This window comes from Columba livia, chromosome 1 (assembly GCF_036013475.1).
Source record: "Columba livia isolate bColLiv1 breed racing homer chromosome 1, bColLiv1.pat.W.v2, whole genome shotgun sequence".
Lineage (NCBI taxonomy): Eukaryota > Metazoa > Chordata > Aves > Columbiformes > Columbidae > Columba > Columba livia.
The window spans coordinates 31,426,391-31,452,373 of record NC_088602.1 but is presented as its reverse complement, the minus strand read 5'-3'; the positions used below and the strand labels follow the sequence as shown (position 1 = coordinate 31,452,373).

The following is a 25,983-nucleotide window of genomic DNA, read 5'->3' as shown; positions in this document are numbered from 1 at the left end:
CCATCACTGAAATTATAAAATATACTACACCCATAGGTGAACTACAAGGCTTTATTGGAGGAAAAGACTATAAAGCTCTGCTAGCTTGAAAATTCTGTTAGGCTTCTAGCTACCTTCAACAATCCACACATGTATCTTATGGTTAGGGCCTTACCTTCCCAAAATTGAATAATTAGTACTACCAATTTTCTGAATAAGGACGTAGAGAAGTACTGACAGAAATAGAATATAAATCTCAGTTGCCAAAAGAAATAGACTAAATGTTTAAATGTGCATTCCTGGTGGCTTTTACTGTCTCTCTTTGTCTTGGCCACAGTATTGCAAACCCTTAAGTATACAAGTAACTCTATGCATATAAATAACCACCAGATCCTCTCAAATATTTGGAGGTCTGTGGCTTCACAGAACAAATACATATGAGCATGCAGAGACTCATGTTGTAATAATTACTAATCATATCATAGTTTTACATATATAGTACAATGTACTAGAGCTATACCTTCATTATTATGAGTCATTCTGTTAGAAGGATCTTCTGACACTTGGCCTAGGGTGTGCAGCCCTTCCTCACACAGTTCTTCTGGTAATCAGTCGGGGACCATTCGCAATAAGCAGTTTGGAAGCAGCCACCCTGTTTGGGGAGATAAAAGACTTTAACAAAATGGGTAGTCACAGTGAGCCTCAGTGGGATCACAAGCACATTTAATTTACCAGCAGAGGTGCAGCCTTACTATCTTGCAGTTGCTAACATGGTTACAGCTAATGTGAATTTGTGAGTATAGAAAGAATCTCCTTTAAAGTCTGACTAATTATTTGCTACTCTTACTCATCCATTTTGTTCTTTTAAAGATGGTTTTAAGATCAGTTCCTCCTTCACCTTTGAGGCCCAACTGTCAGCATTTCCCATTTCCACAGATCACCTTTAAACTAAGGCAAACTCCTTGTGCCCCCCTAAGCAGCAGTGATGTCAGCAAGTATTACAGAAGCAATACAGAGCCAGAAAGGCCTGAACTCATCTGTGACAGATTCACAAGCCGGTCATCTCTCAATGCAACAACAAGCCTGTGTAAGAGAGGATTAGGTCAGAATGTATTTTACATTAAAATTCAAACACTGCCACAGGAGAAAGAAAAAAAAAAAGTAAAATATTTTGATCATTGTTTATTTTTCTCCTGATAAATGTCTGCAGAGGAAGAGTCAAAATAATAAAATATTGTTTAAACAGGGCAAAACTCGAGTAATTGAGAAGTCAATGTATGCTTTTTATTAGTCATGGACGTACATTAGTCAACAGTTTTAAACATGTGAAAACCCACTGTTTGGTCCTCAATTACTTTTCATTCCCTTTCCTTGTTGCTCTTTTTTTATATTGTCAAAGCATCTAGGGGCCCAGTCCTGACTGAGAACTAGGGCCCTTACTTTGCTTATACAAAGAACTTACATTTGATGGATTTATATTTTTTTTCAATATGTTTGTTCAACTATTGTTATTACTAAAACTATGCAATACTATTCATATATGTGGATGATTACTATGGACAGATGGTCTTGAATCAGTTCACTGTGCTTTGTTGTTTTAATAAATTATGTGCTTTAATTAACAGAAATTTCAGCCAGACATCTACCTATCAATTTTCCACAGGCTTTCTTTGCCCTTTTAATTGTAACAGCAGCCATTTCACATTTAGGTTGCAGAATACCTGTATTAACACAACCTTTCGTTGATAATTGTGAAGCCACCTGGGAATCAAGTGCTTATAGTCAGTGCACTCATCTGATCACGAGAAGAGCTGATGTTGTCAGCACTCCTTGCTTTGCTGTAAGGTATTATTCCTGTTTTACAGAGGAGGGCAGGAAGAAATACGGTTTAATCCCTAATTTTTGAAAGCAGTTATAAGGCAACTTGTACCCTCTGTGTGTGTCTAAAATTGGGGTACCAGAGACTTTTCAGTTCCCAAAATGTACCCTGGCCACATCGTAACTGCACCTGGGCATAAGGTTCTAATGTACAGGGTTTTCTCCCCTTCCTGCATCCTGGTTTCCCCTGGAAGGAAATTCAGGTGTTTGGGAACAGAAGGATCTACAGTGTGCTCCAACTGTTCTCCATCTGGACAGGCACAAGATCACGACAGGAGTGAGGACAGGGAAGGGGAAGGACAGAGGAGGAACACACCCTGAAACCCATTGCCTGTTAAGGATAGTAGATATGTAGGGTGAAAATTGGGGTCCAGATAACGGAACTTCCTGGTAAAAGTGGGACTAGGGCACACTTTCTTGATTCAGAGTTCTGATCTTACTCCAGGATCATTCTTTTCCTCTTTTCTGTTTGTTTGCTGCTACAGAACCAGTCTGGATACTATGATATTACATATTCTTATTACAGTTGCAAAATAATACTCTGTGCAATTTGAACTTTCATTTTTAGAAAGCAACTTGTGATAGTAAATCTAAGAAACTAACAGATTTCCTTCTTATCATCAGTTCATCTATAACCTCTCTCTACAGTCACATTTCTCCTGTCCCTGATACTCACCTATAGATCATAGGTTTTTTCAGTTTGTATTTTCATCATTACTCTTCATCTATGACAAGGATTTCAGTTTCTCTACAGCAAACTGGCATTTTTTCTGTGATGTTTCAAGGGGAGTTAATTTACATCAGGAAATTGCTTCAAGGTGATCCATCTGGGACAGTCAAGAAGTTTGCATACTCTGTATGTCCTCTACAGACATATTTCATTATTTCTTTTGTACTTCACACATCACCTCTGGCTCACATGCATCTCCGCACCATAACCAGTCTTTGCCTTTTCCATAGTGAGTATGCAATAAACATATGGTTGACAATTGTGACATCCCAAGAAAACCGGGAGGGAAGAGTCCATTGAAGCTTAATAAATAGCTGGAGATGAAAGGGGGTTCACTTGGGTCAAGGCTGGCTTCCAGCTCTGAGGGGAGAAGTGCCAAGCAACAAAACCAGGTTCCTTCTTTGCCTGGAGATATTGTGAAAGAACTGCTCAGAATATCTTTACTTCCTGCACAAAGTTAATTTTTTTTTCTATGTAGAAAACCTGTTTATTTTCTGCCATGTCCCAAATTGGTAATGCAAAAAGCTTCATTTACCACAGAGCCACTCAGCATCAAGTCAATGGGTGCCATTAAAGAACTTAGCAGTTCCAGGAGGGAGTTTACTGAGACGTTTGCTGATTGACACTGTTCAGATGCAGAGCTACATACTTGCCTGGTCACAGGACAAGCAAAACACTCTATTTCTGCAAAGGTCCATTTCTCTCTCCCATCCAGACTTGACCTCAGCTGGAGAGGAAAAAATGGGATTGCTTCAAAGTGGGGAGTAGCGCGTACTTGCAATATGCTGCCACATCTCCAATCAGCCCATGGCATGGCTCTCACTATACAGCAGACGTGGCTTTTCTTCTTTCTCTTTCTTCCCTCTTCCTTCCATACAACCACTTTTTTTGTCAGTTGAACTGATTAGGCCAACAAAAAGCTAGTTCAGGTGTCCTTCAAAGAGGCTACACAGCCCTAATATATGCGTGCACTGAATCTGCTAATGCCCTGGCTCAGTTAGACAGAGATCTCCATGCTTTCTGCCTCCTACCTCTTTCTCCTGGTAAGGCTTTCTCCAGAAACATCAGTAAGCTTGCCATCTTACACTGTCGCTCAAGTACTTCATCACACTCCTCAAAACTAACCTTTTAGAGAAGAGCTGACAACAGTGCATTGACTATCATGCAGGTCTGTCACGATGCCCAAGTTGTTGTCCTGTCTGGTTTGTCTGGGCTGGTCTATTGACTCTAGTTTCAAGCTTAACTGCTCAGTACCGAGAGGTAGGGACCTTGTCTTGTGTCTGTACAGCACAGAGCCCTGTGGTGTCCTGTCTCCATCACTTCAGGTTTCTAAAAACGCATGCACTCTGATTGATCCTAAATGCTTTTCTCCATTCCTGATGTTTAATCATATTTTATGTAATCCTACTCCCCCCACCTAAATGAGCATGAAATTATTCTCAAAGAAGCAAATCTGCAGGGATGGGGAGCAAAAACTATTTCCTTGACTTCTCATTAATTTTTGGGACTATAGTGTCTCTGCAAGGGCTCCTACACAGGACTTTTATGCCCTAGGTCTATGAAAGTGCTATAGCCACACTGTAGCAGGCTGCTAAACTTACACCTGTAAAGATTTCTACTGCTTCACCCCCAAACAGGCAGCTTCTGCCTGTGGCAAATACAGGTAGTAAAAGTCTGGAGCCAGATCTGTCTTTCCTATATCTCTCCCCAAGCACAAAACAGCCAGCGTGCAATGGCACTGAACTGAGAGCATAGTCTTGCTCCTGTGCTGGTGCTTCTCGAGGCAGATATGAACCTGTTAGATGAAGTCGGTGGTTATAACCACAGTGTTAAAAAAAGATTCTGTGCCGCCGAGAATTTTGGTGGTTGGTCTGTGGTGGAGAGAAAGGTGTCTGCAGCTGTGCGGTTCAGGATGTGTTTTAGTAACAGAGCAAGTATATACCCAAAGTAAAAGTGTTAGATTAGAAAAACATATACACCGTTGTGTGACAATAAGCAAAAGAGTCTTGAAAAGGTACTAAAGCCACTAGGCTGTCAAAGAGAGAAAAATGGGGTATACTGGAGTCTGGATGGGCAGGCCTGTGTGCATTGTTACTGGTTTGGTGGAGTACTGAGAAATTGCTCCCTGTAAACTCTTTTCAGCATCTGTTCATTCTGTTATGGCATAAGTGCACTCCCAAAGTGCCGGACAGACTGAACACAACTTGCTATCACTCACAAAAAATTGCTGTTCAGGCCATGAAGATATGGTGCCCCAGGTCACTCTTCTCCAAAGTGACACATGGCTTCCTGGAGGAGATGGACAGCCAGGAGGTCATGGTGGCTGTGGAAGCAGGCAGGGCTAACCATCCTACATGAGGGTCTGCCTGAAAACTGTTCCCACCCCAGAGACTGAAGAGCCCTTTGAGGACAGCAGGTTCCTGTCCCCAGTCACCTTAAGGCAATGTGGGGGAATTTATGGCAAAGCGAAGGGGCTTCAGAGGAGCTGGTTCCTGGAAACACCCAACTTGACTGGAGTTCCCATTGGTCTTGCCTCACTCTATGAATCCACCTTTCATACTCTACATAAAAAACCCTCCCTATGTGAGACCTCCCATTTCAGTCTCAGGGTTCCCTCAGGCCTATGTTTTGCACCTAAGACATCACACAGTCATTATTTTACTACCTTCCTGGTGCCTTAATGTCCTCTTCACCTGCTCACTACTTGACAAGAACCATAATCACTCCCCACCTCTCAACCTTCACAGAGACACGAATACTAGTGTACCCCAGTTTTTCTGGTAGGATCTCAATTCTCTTCCCACGTCAAATATTGTCTGTCCATACCATTTTCTCTTGCCATCTACCCTCCTACCCACAACAAGGATTTTGTCTTCCTCTTGTTTTTCCTTCTCATGGCTCAGTTGACCCTAATTTTCTTATGCTACGGACTTAATGCTCTTTTTTTTCTTTTCAATTCGGGCTTCCCCACCTCCTTCCCTCCCTACCTCCAGGGCTGGGTTCAAACCCATTTCCCCACTATTGTTATGGGTTTTCTTTTTTCTGTCTGGGAGAGGAATTATTCACAGTGTGGGTGTGTCTCAGCTGTATTGAAAGGACAAACAGAGAGGGTGGATGGGCACTGTTATCTTGGAAGGTTACCTTGGTTCACTATACACTTAGAAAAGTGCCTGAAACTGCAGTTCTGATAAACACAGGGAAAAGGCTCTGTACCATCTTCATTTTTTCTTCTTCATTATTAAATATTTACTAAAATCAAGGGAGTTCTGCCCACTCATGCCAAGAATACTCCCTGAAACTCAAGAAATAAACGGAAACTGTGTTCAGAATTTACTGCTTTAGAGACGACAGAGGTACTATGAGGCTGAGTGTAGGGCTCAAAAAGTCAGCCCATAACTTGTACAAAACAGAGGAGAGAACACAGTCTAGCAAAAATGATAGTGTGATTTATTCAAAGATGTTTTCACACTGAAGAACATCTCTTCAGGCCTCCTAAACCAAAACAAGGCAACAGCCCCCATGCATAGAGAAAAGCAGGATATGCCAAAACCTGTCTACCCATTTTTTTTTTGTAAAATACTTATCACTTTATTTTTAATTTGGGTTTAAAACTAGCATGAAAATTGTCTTAATCTCCACACTCCCAGTCTCATTACACTGTCTTTTTCTCTTGCTTATTTATTTTTGGCTCCCTCTCCATCATTGCTGGTTCATATTTATTTGTGTTCATTCTTGGTTTTCAAATATGGGACCCGCTTCTATTGTCTTTACTCAGACGATTCTTTATTGAAAACAAATGGCAGTATTGCTGGAGAAAAGGCAACGGAAATGATCCATGGTCTTCATGTTACCACCTCGCTTCTGTAGCAAGCTGTGTGCTGGAAGAGATATTCGCCAGTATACAAGTAGCCTCAGATTTGATTGCAAATGACAGGTTAAAGACCATGTTTCCATTTACAATCTAGGTAAGGAGTTTATTGTTCATATAGCTTTCTATTTTTAACCTATTTTTAAAATGGTTTCCACTCAGAAGGGGCAGTATTATTTAGGAATCTAATTCTTCTGCTTTGAATTATTGGAGACTGAAGGAAAACTAACTGGTTTGCTGGCAAGGTACATATGTAAAAACATTGACCATGCCTTTGACTGATGATGGCTTCTTGTCAGTCATTTGAGTGATGCAATTTGTGCAAGAACCTTTGTACTCTTCTGTGTTGCTTCCAGAAATGGCCACATGTTTCTTGGTACATAAATTTTATTAATATTGAAAGGGGATTGTAAGCTTCTTTTTTCAGCAGAGTGAAGATGGATGATTTATCTCTAAGGCAGTCAAGACTCATATTGCACGTCTTCAGTCAATGGGAATATTGCTCTTGACTTCAGTACCTACAGAACCAAGTCATAGGGAGGAAGACAGATTTTTTTTTGTCTAACACCCCCCCCCCCCCAAAATGAGATCGTTGAGAATTTTCCTTAGATTGAGACTATGGTTTTATCTCTGAGTCTTGGCATTTCCTTACAAATTAGTTCTATTTTTCCTGCACAGTTTATCTCCCTACTGCAGAGTCTGAGCCATCCTGAACAAGTAGGTAGTCACCTTGCCACAGTTTGTTTTACCCTGTGCTGGTACAGTCAATGCTGTGTTATGTTGGATACAGAGAAATTCATCACAACAGGCCACAGGGATTTACTGAGAAAGTAGGAAATACTTCTTACATTTCTTTCAGCTTCTTCAGTGTTTCATCCTTGTAATCATATCACTACCCCACTAACCAGGCTCAAAAATACAAAGGAAACTCGATTTATTAGCTCTCTAGCTTTAAACAATCCTGAAGAGAAAAATGTTGCAGAGAGATTGCATGTTATTGATTTTTTTTTGTCTCTATAATCAGGCAAAATATGAGGCTTTCTGGGCAGTAAACATCTTTCCACAAATCCATTCAGGATTTGAGAAGGTGAAATTTTAGTAAATTTTCCTGAAGGAAATTTTAAAACAGGTTTAAATTATTGCCAGATACCTAACTCTCTTTGGCCTAGGGACAACACTTAACAAGCTGTATGCTGCAGCACACTCCAGATTCTGCTATCATTACAACCCAGGGTTTTAACATTTTTCTCCTCTCCTCTCCTCTCCTCTCCTCTCCTCTCCTCTCCTCTCCTCTCCTCTCCTCTCCTCTCCTCTCCTCTCCTCTCCTCTCCTCTCCTCTCCTCTCCTCTCCTTTTCTCCTTTTCTCCTTTTCTCCTTTTCTCCTTTTCTCCTTTTCTCCTTTTCTCCTTTTTCCCCTTTCTTTCCTTGAAATTGTAAGCAATACTGGAAAGTCTGGGCTGTATGATGCAGACAAGTCATAGGCTGGGGATGCATGCTTAGGGGTCTGCTTTACTAGAATTTCCATATCATAAAGGAAACATTCATGATGACCATTCCTGGGGAAATCTTTCCTTGTTCTTATTAAGCCAGGTGATCTTATTGAACTTACAGATGTTTTAAAAAATACATAAAATGGGGTTGGCTATTTTACAAGTCTGTAAATTGAGTAGAAAGGTAACTAAATGTCCAAGCATCTTAAAAATATCCTTTATCTCAAATGCAAAAGACCTCTGACTACTGCCACAGGGCAAGTGGTGGATCCCATCCTCTGTATTCTCCTGCAGCCCCTCTTAATTTATGTTGCTGCTTATTCTATCCCCCCAGGACACCCAACCTGTCAGGAAAATAATGGAGAAGAACTGATAAACACAGAGATCTCGGTATCTGGGCTATTTTACACCTCCCCCACCCAACACCTTCATTCCCAGGCTGACAATGTCAGTTGTTCCAACATTAAGAGTGAGGTTTCCTATTACATCTAAAGCAAACTGACTGTGGGCTGCTGCCTACAAGGAGCCCTCTTACTGCTCTTTCCCCATCCTCCCCCACCAACAAGCTCTGGCTGCTTCCCTGGAGGCGACTCCAGGGAATTGCGCAGCTGATGGGTGAGCAGCTCAGAGCTGACCCAGTGCCAGCTCATCCACCAAGCAAGTGCAGTAATAAAAAAGCAGCATTTTACTCTTGGATCCAGTTTATCTATGACCATCTCAAGGCCTGACTCACAGGAAGCAATGGGGGTGCACCTGGAGGAGATATATGCAGTTGTCCAAAATCTGGTGTAATGTGAAACTTCTCCTGAAGATACCAGGTGATGCTTTAAACAGGCATGTCTGTGTGAAGCCTCTGGCTTCTGCTGTTTTGGGGAAAATGTTTGTCTTATGGGCGGCAGAGCAGCCAACAGGGCAATTAACCCTTCAACAGAAGACATCAAGTTTGCTGTTCTCTGAGCAGCATTGTGAGCCAACCACATTGAAACATGTTTAAACAGGATAGAGCCCTTCATACTTTCTATTGTGTAACTCATGCAACTTTGCAGAACTTTATCCTAAAAACCAACAACTCCTGCTTCCTTCAGACCCCCAAATTAACAGCAAGGATGCTATCTGAATGGTTTGTAGCACAAGAACGCCTAGGGGCTGGTTAGCTGGTGTCAGAAAGCACCATGTGCAGGCTCACACTTACACAGGGTCTACAAAAAGACAACTGCAGGTCCAGAAGAGCCATGGGAGCATGGCGATATACAGCAAATGGGGAGAAAAGGGGTGAAAACGAGGGTGCAGAGCAATGGTGAGATGATCTGGACTAGTGACGTGAGCAGACTATCACTTCACCTTGGCAGAGCTCTCATCTTATCTGCACATCAGTCCATAGGAGGCTGTGTCCTGAGGACAGGACTGCAGAGGAACAGTAGTAGCTGGGTGTCTCAGACGGTGGGTCCATCCAGCAGACTCAGCACTTCAGGTGTGGCTTCTTTTTCTCCCCTGTATAGACACTGTTTGCCCCAAGGAAAAGAAACACTACAGCACTGAGTGCAAATATGTGAGATCCCAGTGATCTGGCTGGGAAGTAGGAGGTAAAACTAAAGGAGGAGAGGTTCAGGCTAGACAAGAGGATTAAATTTTTTATAATGAGGGTGGTAGAACACTGGCACAAGTTGCCCAGAGGGGTGGTAGATGCCCCATGCTTGGAAACATTCAAGGCCAAGCTGGATGCGGCTCTGAGCAACCTGACCTAGTTAAAGATGTCCCTGCTCATTGCAGGGGGTGTGGACCAGATGAGGTTTGAAGGTCCCTTCCAACCCAAACTATTCTGTGATTCCATGATAAGGCAAACATTACAAATCCATCGTGAATCAGCTGCCACAGCTGTGATTCTTCTGTTGGACTATGGACACACATAACTCTAGTAATATTCTGTTTTTTGAGGGACAGGACAGCTGCTTCCACGTGTGGGTGACCCAGGGCCAAAAAAAAGAAAGTTTGCACCAGTAATGATGTATGGGACCTGCCATGAGATCTGATGACCAATACAGACAGGACCATGCACCAGCCAGAGAAGGCCTGGAAGGCCAAGTGAGGAAGTTTGCATTTGATACAGCAGAAAAGGAGAAAAAAGAACAAGTACAAAAAACTCCTGAGGCCTAAACAGAAATGTGAGACTATGACACTCTATACTTGGATAACATAGTAGTGGAGCAAGCTGAATTCATCTTTAACCTCCTAAAGTAGGTGTCCTGGGTTAAATTAACCACCTGCACCCAACCGTTCTGGCAGCCTTGGGTGCTAATGGGCAAAGCAAAAACGTAGTAATAATATCAGCTCAATAAAGCCTAAGACACAAAATATATTTGCAGCATGTATTTAATATATAAAAAGGGAGAAAATGGCATTTGTTGGGCTGGTAAGGAGAAGGCAGCAGCTGCTAGGATACTAGAAGACAAGGGCTTGCACGCATTTTTTTGTTTCTGTGAACGGAAATGAGAGAAGGAAAAGAGCTTAAGGGAAAAGAGAGCAAGCCTTCAAAGTTATTCTATGTCCTTAGCTTCCCTGAGAATTTTTTATTTCTGTATCTGATTTAGATTATAAAATCCCTGGGGCGGCAATAGTCTTTAATTTGAGTCTTCTTCAGTACTGGCCAAATCACTGATGCTTAATGAGAAAATAAAATGTTGATAAATTAATATAAAAGTTGCCTTCCTGCAGTCTGGCACTTAATAGATGACACCCAGTTAGAAATGAAGTAAAAACATTTGTATTGAACCCGAGCAGAGGATCAGCTTTAAGAGCATGAGAGTCCTTCCACTGCCTTTGACAAGGGAGGATCTGGCTCATGTTGCAAACAATTATTTGAAATTAAGAATGTGCAACTGGGTACTGTACACCCATGTACGCTTCTGCATATTGCATATGATAATTTCCCACCAGACAAACTACAGACCCAGACAGGCAAGCTGCTGTGTCTTGGTGGACCCTGGGGTTCCATGTGGGTGCAGAAGCCAGCCATGCAAAGCAGTGCGCTGGATTATGGCATAATTCATTGCTGTGGTGCCACTTACACACTCTAATGGGCTTTATTTGCAGCGGGGATGACTGAGGTGCTGGGAAGCGCAAGCCAAGTTGAAATAGATTTGTCAAGCTTATTTCATGCTTTGTTGCAGTGGCTACATTTTAGACAGATTGTGAAAATTATGCTATTTTTAATAATTAGATTACAAAACTGCCTAGACACACACACAAAAAATGGGGGTTCTGCTGTAATGGTTGGGTCCCAAAACATGTGAGAACACCAACAGTCTGCAATCCCAACCATCTGCAAGCTAAAGAATGACAAAGACTTCTGTACCATGTGGTTTGCCAACTTCGTCAGACTCTGGGATCTCAACAAGAATATAGAGGCTGATTAACAGACTTGTACCTTTCGATATGTTTTTTTTTTCCTGTCCTATTTACAAGAATAAGTGCCATCTTTTTTCCATCCTGCTTTAGCCATCAGGAATTCATGTTGTTCTTTTTGGTTTGAGTTGTTCCAAGAAAGACAGATTTGGAGGTGGCAGTAGATCTAACTCAGGACAAAGCTACAAAAATGCTGCCATGGCTGTATCCCCCCATCTAACCAAAACAAACAATCTGGAAAAAGATTCCCAGATCAACACATCAAGCAATGGGGAATAAATAAATAAATAAACAAATAAATAAATAAATCTGATATAGTGGCATTCCCAGTACAGGGAATCACCACTGGAATTATACAAGTAAAATTACTAGTCTTACCTGTGTAGAAACATATCTAAGATTAAGTCTGCTCTTAGTACAAGTCCTTGCAAATGAATTCAGGGGTCACACAAAAGGGACAGTGTGACAGCAACTTTTTTGTGAGCCGTTTGGATAAGAATCTGGCAAATGAGACTTCCTTGAGGTGGAGCTGAGGGGGCTGTGCAGAGACAAAGCCAAAGCGGGGTGGAATGCAGAATGGGGTAGAGAGGAAGAGCCAACCACGGTGTGAAAAGCCTTGCAACAGTGTAAATGGATTTCAACTTCTAGCTAAGAAAGGGAGCTGAAAGAATGTCTGTTACAGAAACTTCTGCTTGTCCCCTCGCTCCTCCTGCCCCAAGAAATGAGAATGATATACATAGTTAGAGATAGATGGTAGATCTATAAAGACATAAAACTGGGAAGAGTGGTTGAGGGAAAAGTAAGACACACCATGTCAAAATGTCAGGCAGTCAACAAGAAACGAGGAGTAGAAGAAACAATTAAAAAATACTGTGACACCATATGGAACTTTCAGTTGCATTTGAAAGCTCTATAAAAGAAACTTTAAAAAACAATTACATTCTCCTCACCTCAAAATAGTGTGTCCTTTGTTGGAAGACAATATAGTTATTTAAAACCCCTGGGGTTTTACATGTTTGAATCCACAGATTGTCTAGTACAGGCATTAGAAACTTATGATCCTGGTGTAAGAGATAGCATGTGCAATGATTTTGAACTGTAGATGGGCAAGCAGAGGTACAGCACGGAGCATCGTGGCATTTTAAGAGAGGCATTGGAAAGAGAAAGCAACTCCCAGTGCTGATGGATATAATAGCCATTTTCCACTGAGGGTAAACAAGGAATCAATGAAATGCCCCCTTTTTAGTGTCAGCTGAAACAATGGAAAACCTCTGCCCAAGGACACAAACACACAGATCTCAACAGCATAGGTCATCTGTACCTAGGGGGGGTCCTGAGATCTGATAAATGACGGGGCAGAGGACTGAAGGAACTGAAGCCTTGTACGTGAGAAAGACGCAGCAGAAACATGAGACAGAAACAGAAAGTCATCCAGCTATCAACTGAGATGCACCTACTCGCCTGAGAAAAAATGAGGCTGTGGTTTTGAGAGATCTAGTACTTGTGTCTATGCAGAAGTGGGGAGGCCTTCCTCCCTACCTCCCCCTCCGCTTTCTTGGCCTCTCAGTCCCAGTGTTTAAGCTGGTGCTGGTCCTTAGACCCCTCTGAACTGATATAACTCACCAACCCAGAAAACCTTAGGTAATTTTCTGCTGGATTTATGAACTGAATTGGCTCATGCGCGGGTGACAAACGTAGCACAGGCACTGAGTGGGATTGCTGGTGGAAGGAGGGGAGCACGAAGGGTGAGATGAAGGGCAAGAGGAGGAAGAAGATGAGGCAAGATTTCCTTTGGGAGGAAGAGAGCCATCAGATCAGCTCAACTGCCTGTCAAACCACAGCCTGAAAGCAAGCACGTAAAAGCAAAGCACAGTCTGGAAGTAAGCTGAGAGGTTCTCCTAGTATTATGTTTTTACTCTGTTCCCTAACAGAAAGAAACCCAAATATCCTAAATTCTCACTAATCAAAAGGTAAGAAGTGGCAACACCGTAAGGGTGCTATTCTAATCCTGCTGTGGTGAGCCACCATGATTTGTAAACATGATTCAAGAAGCAGACAGAGAATATTTGATCTGGAAAGATAAGAGCGTATGCTGCCTGGGGAAAGAGTTAGATATACTTTGACGCGGATAATGAAATGCCATGCCTTAGCCTTGACTGTCTTTTGCATACCCATCTTCCTGTGAGGAATATCTGAAGATGTCATTAAGGAGAACAAAGTAAAGCAAAGCTCAGAACTGCAGCCTTTGCATGCTAAATATTGTCCTGAATATACAACGCGCCTGCACAGATTCCCATTGAAATGGGAGCAGAGGTGGCGGTGCTTTTCTCAATCTGGGAGGAGGACAATGAAGTCCCACTTATTAAAAAAAAAAATAATCCATAGTAGTAGGCTGGGAAACTGTGGCTTATGATGGGCTTGTTAAAGTACTTTATGGTTTTAATGTAGAATGCTCAAATACTTTTTATGAAAGTTCCTACTCCAGCAAAACCTCCAGGATCACACCAAATATGGTCAGAAAGTGCCTAAAGAAATCTCTGTATTCCATCTTCCTTGGCACCCATGTTTTTTTATACTTCAGTGAAGTATCTGCAAATGATTAAGTTAAGCTCTGTTGAATTTTAAGGTAGTTAGACTGAATTTTTGGAATACCTAGGGCAATTTGCAGTCTTGGGTGCGAGCTGTACAATCAGCTGTTTTATCTCAACATCATGTAAAATACCTGGTTTGCTTTGTGGATTTTATATATTTATCAGGAAAAAAAAAATCCTTAAATTATCCACAGACCTTTGGGTCAAAAGACTTCAGGAGGAATGAATGAACCAGGCTAAGTTAGCTTTTCTGTCAGCCATTTTACATCAACAGTTTTAAAGGAGACATATGACCAGGCACATGGCATAAGGACAATTCAGTCATGGTGCCATCTAATGCCCTTGGGCAAAAGACCAGATTTTGCCAAAGTCAGCAGCAGAGCACCCGCTGAGCTGAAGCATTTTGCTTGCCAGGTATCTTACCCAGAGAGACAGAAACATTACTCTGCCAGGAAATCAACTCTACCCAGGTGAGTCACCAAAATGCAATCCTTCTCGGAGCAGACTATAACCATATCCACGATGGCGTGCATCACGTAGTTTCACTGCAGAGCTCAGGATGGTGCATTGGGCTCGCCTCACTTTTCACACCCGCTGTGTTGGTGAGGAAGGGGGAAGGTCACAGCTCCACGTTCCTGGTACTCCTCGTACCCTCCCTGAGGCGTTTAACAATTGCTGGACTTCACGCTTCCTAAATAGCATTTGTGGGATTCTGTTCCTGATCGTAACACCCATAGATCTGAATAAAAAATCTAATTAAAACGGCAATCTAAGAAATGCACACACAGCATCAGGTGAACCAAACCACTTATGCCACCCCTGCCCCCCTGGAAAAGGTGGCACCCCGTGTGAAGCCACAACCCCACAGGAGCACCAGGGCCTGCCAGGCCGCCTGACAGGCCGCCGCCCAGCCCGGCGTGAGGCCCGGTCCTGCCCTGGAGGCCCTGCAGAGGAGCCAGGCCCGGGGCTCGCCGCCGGGGCCAGGCTGGGGGCACCAGGCCGCTGCAGGCGAAGCCGCCCGGGGGCACAGCCGGGCGCCGGCAGAGAGCTGACCCCGCGGGGCACGCAGCCCTCGGCCGACGAGAACGGAGCTGCGGGGGGAGCTAGCCCAGCGCCAGGCGCCCCGCATCACAGCGCGGGCGAGCGAGGGCGAAGCCCCGTCCCCCCCGCCTCCCCCCTTCCCGCCCGCCCCTCCAGGCACCGCCTCCTCCCCTCCTCTCCCCGCCCCGCCGCAGGTCGCCTCTCCTCCGCCGCCGCTTGACAAGGGGACGGGGGCGGCACTCGCGGCGCGGCGGCAGCGGGGGCCACAAGGCAGGACGTTGCCTTCGAACCTCTGCCGGTCCGGGCTTCTTCTTGTCCTCCTTCTCCTGCGTGCGCGGTGTTGAGGAGCGGCCATGGTGAAGGTGTCGTTCAACTCGGCGTTGGCGCAGAAGGAGGCGGCGAAGAAGGAGGAGGAGAACAGCCAGGTGCTGATCCTGCCGCCGGACGCCAAGGTGAGTGCGGGGGGGCCCGAAGCGCTGGGGCCGGCCCGGCTGCGGGCGCTGCGCTGCGCTCAGTGCTGCCGCGGGCAGGGAAGCGCACTGGCGGCGGGTTTATTTTTCGTGTGTGCTCTTCGCTCCTCGTCCATCAGCCGCGGGCAGGCCGGTGGGGAAAGCAGCGCAGCGGTGCGGTGCGCCCCGCCGCCCCTCGCAGCTCACGCTTCTAAAATGGCTGACAGGAGAGCGAGCTTTAAAGCCCCGCTTCTCCCTACTTTGGGGATTTTTGTGTGTGTATGTGTGGGTTTTTTTCTCTCTCTTTTTTTTTTCTTTACCCCGACAGCGCTTGGATCGCGTCCAACTCGGCTTTTAAAAGGCGCTTTCGTCTTCTTCGCGGCGTCTTGTCCAGACCCGCGGCGAGCGGCGGGGCCGGCCCGGGCAGGCGCTGCCCTCCCTGGCCAGCCCGGGCGTGGGGACGGGCCGGCGGCGCCCCCGCCCGCTCCCGCAGCCCGTCCCCGGCCGTCGCTGCCGGGGAGGGTCGGGGTGCCCCTGCGGTGTGCTTGGGTCGGTCGCGGGAAGTTGGTTTGCGTGTAGATCGATGTCTGGATGGCGTCTGGTCTCCACACGTTGTTTAATCTCCTCCGGCGGCACGGATGAGTCCGACGAGCCAGCGAGCTCGCAAACCCTAAAACGCTTCAGGGCAGGGAGGGCTTGGCCAGGGTGAAGTTGGAGGTTTGGCCGCGGCGTGTCTTGCAGAGCCTGGTGATCGTGTGTGTGTGTGTGTGTGTGTGTGTGTGTGTGTGTGTGTGTGTGTGTGTGTGTTACAAGCGAACTTCGCCTTGAAACTCGGGCTGGTTTAAATAAAGGAACAAAGAGCTGCCTCCCCCACCCCAAAACAGCACCCGAGCTCCGGTCGCTGCCGCCTTCCCTCCGCGTCTCCCAACAGCAACAAAGAACAGAACAGCAGCTGCTTTTAAACTTCTTGAAGTGCAAAACTGCCCAGAATATAAAGGGTTTTATTTGTAATTTCTGTGCTCCCGTGATCAAAACCAGTTTTTAGTTAGAAGTAGCGTAATTTGTTCTAAGCTCTTTGAAAAGACAATGAAAACTTGAAAAATGGCCAGCTGTGCATAAACAGCATGCCTTGCTGTTTTCATTTGCTTTCACAATCTTTTGTGCATCAAGCCTCTGAGTTGCCAGATTTGATCTGCAGAATAGATGGTGTTTATTAATTTCCTAAATCTTTGTGATGAATCGCTGCCTGGGAAGACAGGATCTGTTGAATTTTCACGATGAAGTTGTGCCCTGGTGTAGGCTTTGATGTGATTTTGATGGGGTCAGGTTCTTCACCTGCAGAACCCACTGTTGTTGCAAAGCCAAGGGGGACCACAGGATGTTTTCTAGTGACGTCTTCCTGGTACAGCGAGTGGTTAAATTGCACATTTCTACTGAATGTGCTGCATTTATAAAGCTCTGACCAAAGTATTCAAGTCCTTAGAACAGTGTGCCACAACAAATGAGACAGTATCATTACTCAAATTGCCTGTGATTATGGGAAATCCGTTAGGTGATCTGCGTGCCTAGTTGTTCCTAGCAGGAGTGCCTTTCTCTAGGACATAATGGATTTCCCAGGCCCAGGCTGAGCTGTGGAGTTCCTTCCTCACCACAGGTTTGGCAATTGGTTTGACACCAAGTAGACACAAACTGCAAGTTCCAGAAAACAGGTTTTTCACAGTACCTCGGGATCCAGATCTGCCCTGTATGATGTTTGTTTCCAGATAGCCTACCATTATGGGCTTGTAGTTCCTGCTGCTAAACAAACAGAATGCACCTGGCTAATTGTCCACTGGGGAGCAAATCCTCCTGACCCTGTCCAGATACTGACAGAAGCGTGTTATTTGACTATGATTTCCTTAAGGCAGAGCTGTCAATTCTTGCAGCTGAGGATGAGATACAGGATCTGCCTTAACTTTGCCCAGGTCTTAGTACTGCTTTCCTTGCCTAGAAATGAGACTTGCAGACATTCATTAACCAGATTAAAAGGTGGTCTGGTCTCACAGTAGCTACTTCTGAGTTCTTGCACTGTTATCGGGGGATGCACGTGCCTGAACAAGGCAACAGTCCTAAAATAGTGTGCCAGGAGCAGATGCCCTGTACAGATGAAAATTCCAAAAGCAAATGAGTGCTCATAGGGGGCATCGAGCCTTTGACATTCTCCTTGACACATTTGCATCTTTTCTCAGCAGAACTGCAGTCCTACGCCTACCAGTGCGCAAAATTCTCTTGAAGCTTCTTTTTTTTTGGAGCATGCATGTTTTAGAGCATAAATAAATGCAGATCTGAATACAGTAGCATCATCTGTAGTTTTAGTAGAAGAGGCTATGCAATCCATGCAGGATTAACAAATTGAAAAAATTATGTAGCTGTAGAGGTATTTGGATCTTTGGGAGTTCATTCTCAGATCTCAGACAAGAAAGGAACTGAGGGCCATTGTAAATCTTGATACCTTTGAGGTTAAGTGCAGGCTATATTCTTTGAACTTTGCCTTCTCTAATATAAATGCATTAGAAATTAGTCTTTTTACCTCCTCCACAAGGAACTTCTACTGCCTATTCAGGCCTTTGGAGGGCAGGGGACAAATGTATTATTCATATCACTTCATTGCTGGAAAACCCTTAGCCTCAAGTGAGGTTGGAAAGCCATATGAGAAATTATATAGAAGAGTGAATTCTGGTAGATTGAAAAAAGCTCATATCACCAAAATGGCATATATGGGATATTTGTTTTCCCCTCTCTGCTGTCGTTACAGACATTGTTTCTGTAGGACAATTAATACATCTGAATCTCAAGTGTGAACATGAAAAATATTACAACATTTTATGAAGATTTATTATATGAAGAAAGTCATTGGAGGCGCTCTGGACTTGAAATAAATCAAAGCACTTAAAAGAGTGGAAGAGGATCAGCAGAATTACACATTCAGAATGTTATTATCAAGAACTTCCAAAGATCTGAGCAAGATATATTAATAAACCAGTTGATATTAATGAATAAAGCAAATACTCTGAAATTCCAGAAAATAAAGATTCGTAGAATGAGCTTTTGGGCTCGTTCTTTGACTGTCTTCTGCTGCGTTTCGTGGCACAGTGTCATGAGGACTGCCACGGTGTCTGCCATTGCAGGATTACCTTCAAGTAGATAATCTTCCTAGGGTTTACTAAAGAATGTTTGCAGCCAAAATATGCTGGTGATGTGGCATAGAAATACTCTGATCTCACCCAAATTTGCCCAGTAACATTTGCCCAGTAACCTCCGATGTGGACACTAATAGGAAATTAATTGTGGAATAGAGGAGAAGAAGATGTGAGAAGAGTAGGGGATGTATCATGTGAACAACAGCTTAAGAAAAGCTTTTGCAGAAGGCATAAAGTCTTATGCTTTGGAGCGTGCTACTTAAAAAAAGGAGTTTAAAAATCAAGAGTGCTAATCCTGCCTCGGCATAAATCACCTGTCAGTATGATTGCGTGTTGTGAAAGTGGCTCCATACTTACTGCAGGCAGCGTTACAACTCTTGCTGCGGCTCCTGGGGTGATACTGCTGTGCCATAATTCTTGGCCCAAATACAGAATACCCTTAGTTGAAGGTTCTCAAGCCACATTTAATTTTCTGCTTTGCTCATTGTGAGTACAATAGGGTATTTTATGACCCAGTCTCCCAACAAATAATGAATGTGTGGTATTAACGTTTCTCCATACAATAGATGTTTGGAGAGCCAAAGATGGTTCTGAGCATAGTTGAAGTCTTCAGACATTTTGCAGAGTCCATTGAATAGTTTAAGTCCTCCCCAAACCTCTTAGGGTGCTCAGTAACTCTCAGGAAGTTACTCCCTCCCGCTGGACTAGGTGACAACCTTTTCTTTTATATTTTCTTTTTTTTCTTGAGGTGCTCAACTAAACACATCCTTACCAAATACAGTTTTGTGCATGGAAGGTGTGGATTTACACATATATATCATCGCTGACCTTTGGATAGCCGTATTTACAGAGAGATTTCAGTGTGAAAGTGTAAATGTTAAAAATTTTAGAAGCAGCAGGTTTCTGCATTTATTCCTTATGAGAACATTATTACCCCACACTCTAAAACTATTTTTATTCCAGTTTAGCTTAATCTTTTCTAAAGCAGACTGAAGTAGGCACTTTTAACAAAGAGTTAAGAGGGTCCACCTGGGAAATACTGGCGAGTAACTAATGAGCACTATTTTTCCATTAAGAAAAACCCTTAGATTTTGTGTAGTTGGTGTTAGATGTTTCTGAAATAGCAGTGTTAGCTTTACAGTTGCTATACTTTGTGTGTGTAAATATACATAAATACTATATAACATATATTTATATGCTATTTATATGTTAGTGAACACACTAATAAATAGTCATTTACTTATTTTTTCCTGTCAGCAAAGCAGTTTTTCTCATTTTATGGGACATGGTTGTTTTGGGGTTGTTTTGTTTATTTTTGGTTTGTTTTGTTCTTGGAGGAGCTTCCTTAATTCCCTTTATAGCCTTCTTCCAGCCAAGTTTTCTATGGACCTTTCTCCAGTCACCATTGGGCAAAGAGCAAACTTTGTCTTTTCCTGTGTTTTCCATGGTGCAACTAGGTCATTAAGCCAGCCAGGTTCTGCTGTCTGTCAGAGCATTCTGGATTAGGATACGGTTATTTAAAAGAGGACAAGAGTAAAAACATCCTAGCAAACTGAGTTTTCTTTCCCCTTACTCTTCCTCACTTTGGTAAGATTTTAATGAAATCCACCAAACCTCCAATGATAACCCTCTGGCTTCAGCCACAACAGGTATCCAGGATTCTGTTGCTTACTTGGCTTTATGGGCACCTGCAAGCATAAATGTAGGGAAACTGAGTTTATGTAAACAAAACTTGTTCATGAGGAACTCTTCCTTACAAAAAAAAGTCTTGTGGCTGATGTTACTCCCTGTATCCTTTTACACGGTGGATTTGTGCAACTGGTTAAGTAGCGCAGCTTCCTGAAAATAATAACACTGTGTTCTTGAGATTTTGGCTCCTAAAGCTGTTCTGTAGAGGTTGCCAGCAATTGTGAGAACAATGCTTAAAAACAAACAAAAAAATCTTAAAAAGTTTGTGGTGCTTCCCTGACAATATCTCGCTATTTTGAAGTGAGCTGAAGAATTTGGAATTAGAGGTTATAAAGTTCAAAAAGAGATCTGGAAGAGCTCGTGTCGTCCCCATCTCCCCAGTGACAGAAAGGAGCCTGTGGGACAGAGGAGTTCTGTCAGCGCTCTGTATCTCGCTTCCTTTTCCATTTATCTTCACTTCCCGACCTGAATAACAAATATGAAGCTTTTGTTTCAAAATACGACTGTTTCCCAGAAGAATGATAGTTAATATTTCAAACAGGATGTATTCTGCCAGACCTTTGTGATAGCTGCATCGTCAGTTGTTGGTATCATTTACGTTTTTGGCTGCCTGAGCAAGAGCTGCTGTCCATACATATCATTACAACTTCTATGCACTCAGTGCAGGGATGAGCATAGAGACAAGGCAAATACTTTATGCAGTGGTAAATAGTTTCTCTTTTCAGATTAACAAATTTATCCTTGGCTGAGGCCCCTTGCCCTAAAAATGTATTTGCGGAACTTTTTTTTCTTTTGCTTAACATTTGTCATGTGGCAAAGTCCACAATTAGATGAAGCTTTATATAGTGCAATATCTAGAAAAACTATCCTGTGCTGTAATGTTTTGTTATATTTAATGCCGTAAATACTTCTCTTATGTTCACTCCTGTCTTTCGGTGCTACAGTATCATTTTCTTTCTGATCAGCTTCCAAAAACTAGTTTGAATATTAACATTGCATAGTGGAATGGAAACCTTTTGGAACCAAAAGTTCTGTTTGGTGGGAAAAGCTAAGGTTAAATTAGTTCATTTCTGAAGATGTGGATCAAGATGGGATGCTGAACTTTCCTGTAAAAACAAACATTTGAAAGAAAATGTTATTGGAATCAACAGTGTTTTCACAGGAAATGGTTTAGACTCCTCCCATTACAATGAATATTTAATCCAACATATGAATGTCTATACCAAGAAAAGTTTAGTTTCAAAATATAATGTGTATATATGTGTTTTCCCTGTGAAGTATTTTAATGAAATGTTTGCAGTTGCAAATGTAATCTAACAGTTGTGTTTTTAAAGGCTCAAATAAATTATCTTAATTTTAACCTTTTTTTGTTATCAGCAATTTAATGACTTTTGATGCTAGTGGTCATTTGAGGGCAGTTTGTAAGAACGGTAAGCATACTTATCTCCAGTAGCGTTTTCAGTTAACTCTTCTGCAGTTGTGAGTTTTGGAATATGTGTCAGCATTATACATATTTTCTACCCAGTAGCCACTAGCTACAGCCACCAAATAGCTTCCATACAAATAAAATAGTTCTTTCTGTGATTCTCAGGAAATATATTTGGAAGCAAATATTGGATTTTTGAGTCCTAGTAATTTAAAATGTTCTTTATTCTGTGCTTCCAAAAACATGCTGACGTATTTCAAACATAAGAACTACAGCTGGGATAAGTAATGGTGCGTTCTGTTAGCTGTTGCATAGATTCTTTCCCCCCAACTCCATTTATACTTTGATTGACAAAGGTTAGCATTATCTGGTTTTAGTCTCCTGATCCATATGAATAATACAACATTCATTTTCTTACTATTTATGTACTGCTTTTTATCCTCGGTGGAAATTACTTTGAATCTACAGATGAAAAGCATGCTAATTTATAAAACTCAGATATCTGTCCTAATTTTACAGATGTGGTAAACCAAAGGAGTGAGATAATTAATAAGATTGAGCTCTGCAATGAAGTCAGAAACAGTTTTGCAGCAGACATCACGTGGTTTAGGGTTTGGACCACAACGGACATACAGAGAGACTCCAGCTCCCCTCTGAGCAATCCATGTGGCATCCACAAGCAAGGGTCCTCTGTGCAATGGCCTTACAAAACTTACCATGAAAAAAAACAGCAAAGTAATGTTTGCCCAACAGTTATTATAGAAGTTGTGGAAAAAATAAGTTGATATTTTGTTTGCCCATTCCAAACAGTGTCTGTGTGTTTGTATATACACAAATATTTTTATAAAGTTTATATATTATTAAGTATATAATATGTATTATTTATATATCTGTATATATACACACACATAAAAATAAAACCCACAAGCATTTTAAGAGTTCCTTGAATGCATATCCTTGGATAATTTGTGGTTGTCTTCCTTCTAGGGTTCAGCAAACTCCAGCTTTTGATGGCAGCTTTCTTCTCTTTTGAGGGTAGAATGAGTCAGTGGAATGACTGCGGAAAAAAAATATGCTGGGAGGATCATATTGGGAGGGGACAGTGACCTCTGAGGTAGATATTACATGATTGCTGAATCATGAAGCTCTATTGATTTATTTGTTTTTAGAAAGATCTAGTCTGTGTAGAAAACCCTTGCATTTACACCTTTGAAAACACAGTGCCCTTTGTAGTTTTGGGAGGATGAACGTGACGTTTCGAGGCTGTCGCAGTGTGATGAGTTGCCTTGCCTGGGGTTTGCAGTTTTGGGAAGACGTTTTGGTGAGGTGTCAGAACACCAGGCAGAGTCTGCGCTCCTGGAGGGTGGGATGCAGCCAGGTGCTGGATACCCCAGTGTGTGCTCCACTTCAGGCTCTCAATAGTCTAATTGCTGTGAAGCCTTTGAGATTCTTACAACAGTTTCTTCTACAAAGAGGGTGTATTTAAATGTAAGCCTTTGAAGGTCAGCTCTTCTGTGCTGATAGTTGTGCCACAATTAAATGCTATTCTGTATGTGCATGTGGAATGGTTTCCACTCGTAGAACTCTGCTGTACAGTTACTGCACAGCTTAATTCACTAATATATGTATTGTCAAGGTATATTTGTTTGAGGACAGGGCTGCCATTCAGAGAGACCCAAACAGGCTACAGTGATGGGCTGAACAAAACCTCATGGTTTAAGAAATAACAAGTGCGAGGTCCTGTCCCTGGAGCAGACTCACCTCTCTATCAGGCCAGGCTGGGCGCCCCCTGGCCGGGAAAGCGCTCTGCTTGAGAAGGACCCAAGGCTCCTGGTGGACAGTCAGCTGGGCATGAGCCACTGGCATTGCTGAAGGCTGAATGCTTTCCAATTAACAAACAGACAAACAAAACATGAACAGGCTGGTTTGTTTCTAGCAGGGGTCACCAGGATGATTGGGGGCTGGAATACATGAAGAGTGGCCGTGGAGATGAGATGGCTACGGGAGGACATCACAGCAGCCTCCCCACACCTGTGGAGGTGTCTGGAAAGACAGCGGCCATAAACTGAAAAAGGAGAACTTCTAATTGGGTATGAACAAAGTATTTTTCAGTCTGAGGAGAACTGAATGTTCAGCAGGTTACACAGAGATGCTGTGAAGTGTCGGTCCTTGGTGGTTTTCAAAACTTGACTGGACAAGAGCCCCAAGCAATCTGGACAGGCTTCAGAGTCCACCCGCCTTCTGAACAAGAGGTTAGACTAGAGACCTCCCAAGTGGTTTGTGTGATGCTTGATTCTACTTTTGAGAGAAACCGAGACACACAGCGTTTGTAACTTGCTTGAGATGACATACCATCTGTGGCTGAACTGGGAATAGAGTTATTAAATTCTGAGGCTCAGTGGTGCATATGTGCATGCTAATGAGATCTCTTGGGTGAAAGAGCCAACACCGCTTGGGAAAATAGCCTTGAGAGAAATCTAGGTTAAATCCACATAGCATTCCATCATACTGATGTCTGAGATTCAGGCAGTCATAGGAAAAAAGCAGAGACATTTCAGACTTAAGAAGCTAGCAGGGCAAGGAAGAGACAGGAACTGGAACAAACAAGGTCAAAAAGATAATTTAGTATTGATCCATTTTAAGTGGATCTTTTAAGTTCCTATTTTCAAACATTGATCTAATTCAGGGTAAAATCAGGAGAAATATTGCATTTGAAGTTATAGATTTATTTAGTGTAGTTTTAGTAAGTATGGAAGAACACAAGTCAGTTATAAGTCAAAGAACGCAAGTGGGGAAAAGGGGTTATTTTGGCAATGTCTAAATGAAGCATTTTTCAAAACTGGACAATTTAATGAAATGCCATGATTGACATGCTGTAACCATAAAGGGGGTCTAGTGATTCTGTTTTCTTAAAGCAAAATATATTCTGAAAAAGTTCCCATATATACTATAAAGATTGAGGTTTCTTGTTTTTTAAAAAATAAACATCCCTCAGGCACCTCTTGCCAGATATCTATGCAAGCTTTCATCTGTGTGTTTTAGTCTATTACTTGAAAACTCTTGCACAACAACACGTCTCTTTTCTTAAAATAGTTGAGATAAATGGGTATGGAATGTAGAACAAATTTCCATCATTCTCATTTATGAAAATGTATAGGTAAATTCATCAAGTTATATATCACATAAAAAACCTGGCTTGCACCACCTCTTCACTAGCCAAGCTTATGAAAACTTTTTTATTCAGTACAGCACGGTGGCAATTATGGATCTTTGTGACTGTCAGCAGCACAAGAACTTTTGAGTTCAGTGTCCAGACATTTAAAGACAACACATTTTCCAAGTGCTGTAGATTTTGTTGAAGTTTTATGCTGGAGGCAAGGGAGTGGGGAGAAGGCAGAAGAATCATAAAGCCCCAAGGCAAAGGAAATAAAGGATGTGTGGAACAGACCCGGCACTCCTGGATTTTTTTTTTTTTGATGATGCAAATGGTTAGGATTATTAATCCTCTGCCTGAAGAGTAATAGTTTTACTTAAAAACTAGATGTGTATCACAGAATGGCTGTAATTGGAAGGGACCTCTGGAGGTCACCTGGGCCAATTCCTCTGCTTGAGCAGGGTCTCCCAGAGCTGGTTGCCCAGGACCATGTCCAGTCAGTTATTGAACATCACAGAATGTCCTGAGCTGGAAGGGACCCAACAAGGATCATCAAGTCCTACTCCTGTCCCTGCACAGGACAACCCCACAGTTCACACCATGTGTCTGAGGGTGTCATCCAGTCTCTTCTTGAACACTGTCAGGCTTGGGGCTGTGACACCTCCCTGGGGAGCCTGTTCCAGTGCTCCACCACCCTCTGGGGGAAGAACCTTTTCCTAATGTCCAGCCTAAACCTCCATCCCAAGGATGGAGACTCCACAACATCCCTGGACAACCTGTACCAGTACTTGATCACACAGTAATAAAAAAAAAAAAAAATAAATTCTCATGTTCGGAAGGAATATAAAAAATGGTTTTAAGATCCTGTTGTGCTAATTGCTGTATGGAAAAAAGGAGGGTGGTCCTTGGCCCTGGGTGTTTGACCCTGATCTTGGAACTGGACAGAGAAGAGACAATTTGGGGAACATGGTTTGAAGGAAACAGTAAAATACAGTGTGTGATTAGTTGTACTATTGCTGTAGGCAGCCTGGGATGATGATACAGCCAAAAGCTGTGCATGTCATTCGCCTCCAGAAAGTCCCTGCCTGGTCTACAAAGACAGAATTT

General features: G+C 42.9%; 1 protein-coding gene across 2 annotated transcripts in view; it reads left to right on the top strand.

Moving 5' to 3' along the window:
* The first annotated feature begins 15,147 nt into the window (after positions 1–15,147).
* The window catches only part of ITM2B (integral membrane protein 2B), a 28,278-nt gene continuing 17,442 nt past the window's right edge, over positions 15,148–25,983 (top strand). Inside the window, exon 1 of one of the 2 annotated variants that reach the window (XM_005501817.3) lies at positions 15,148–15,431. In XM_005501817.3, coding sequence (XP_005501874.1) covers positions 15,333–15,431 — 99 coding nt within the window. In that variant the 5' untranslated portion in view covers positions 15,148–15,332. The remainder of the gene's footprint in view (positions 15,432–25,983) is intronic. The other variant, XM_021286799.2, reaches the window with a different exon arrangement.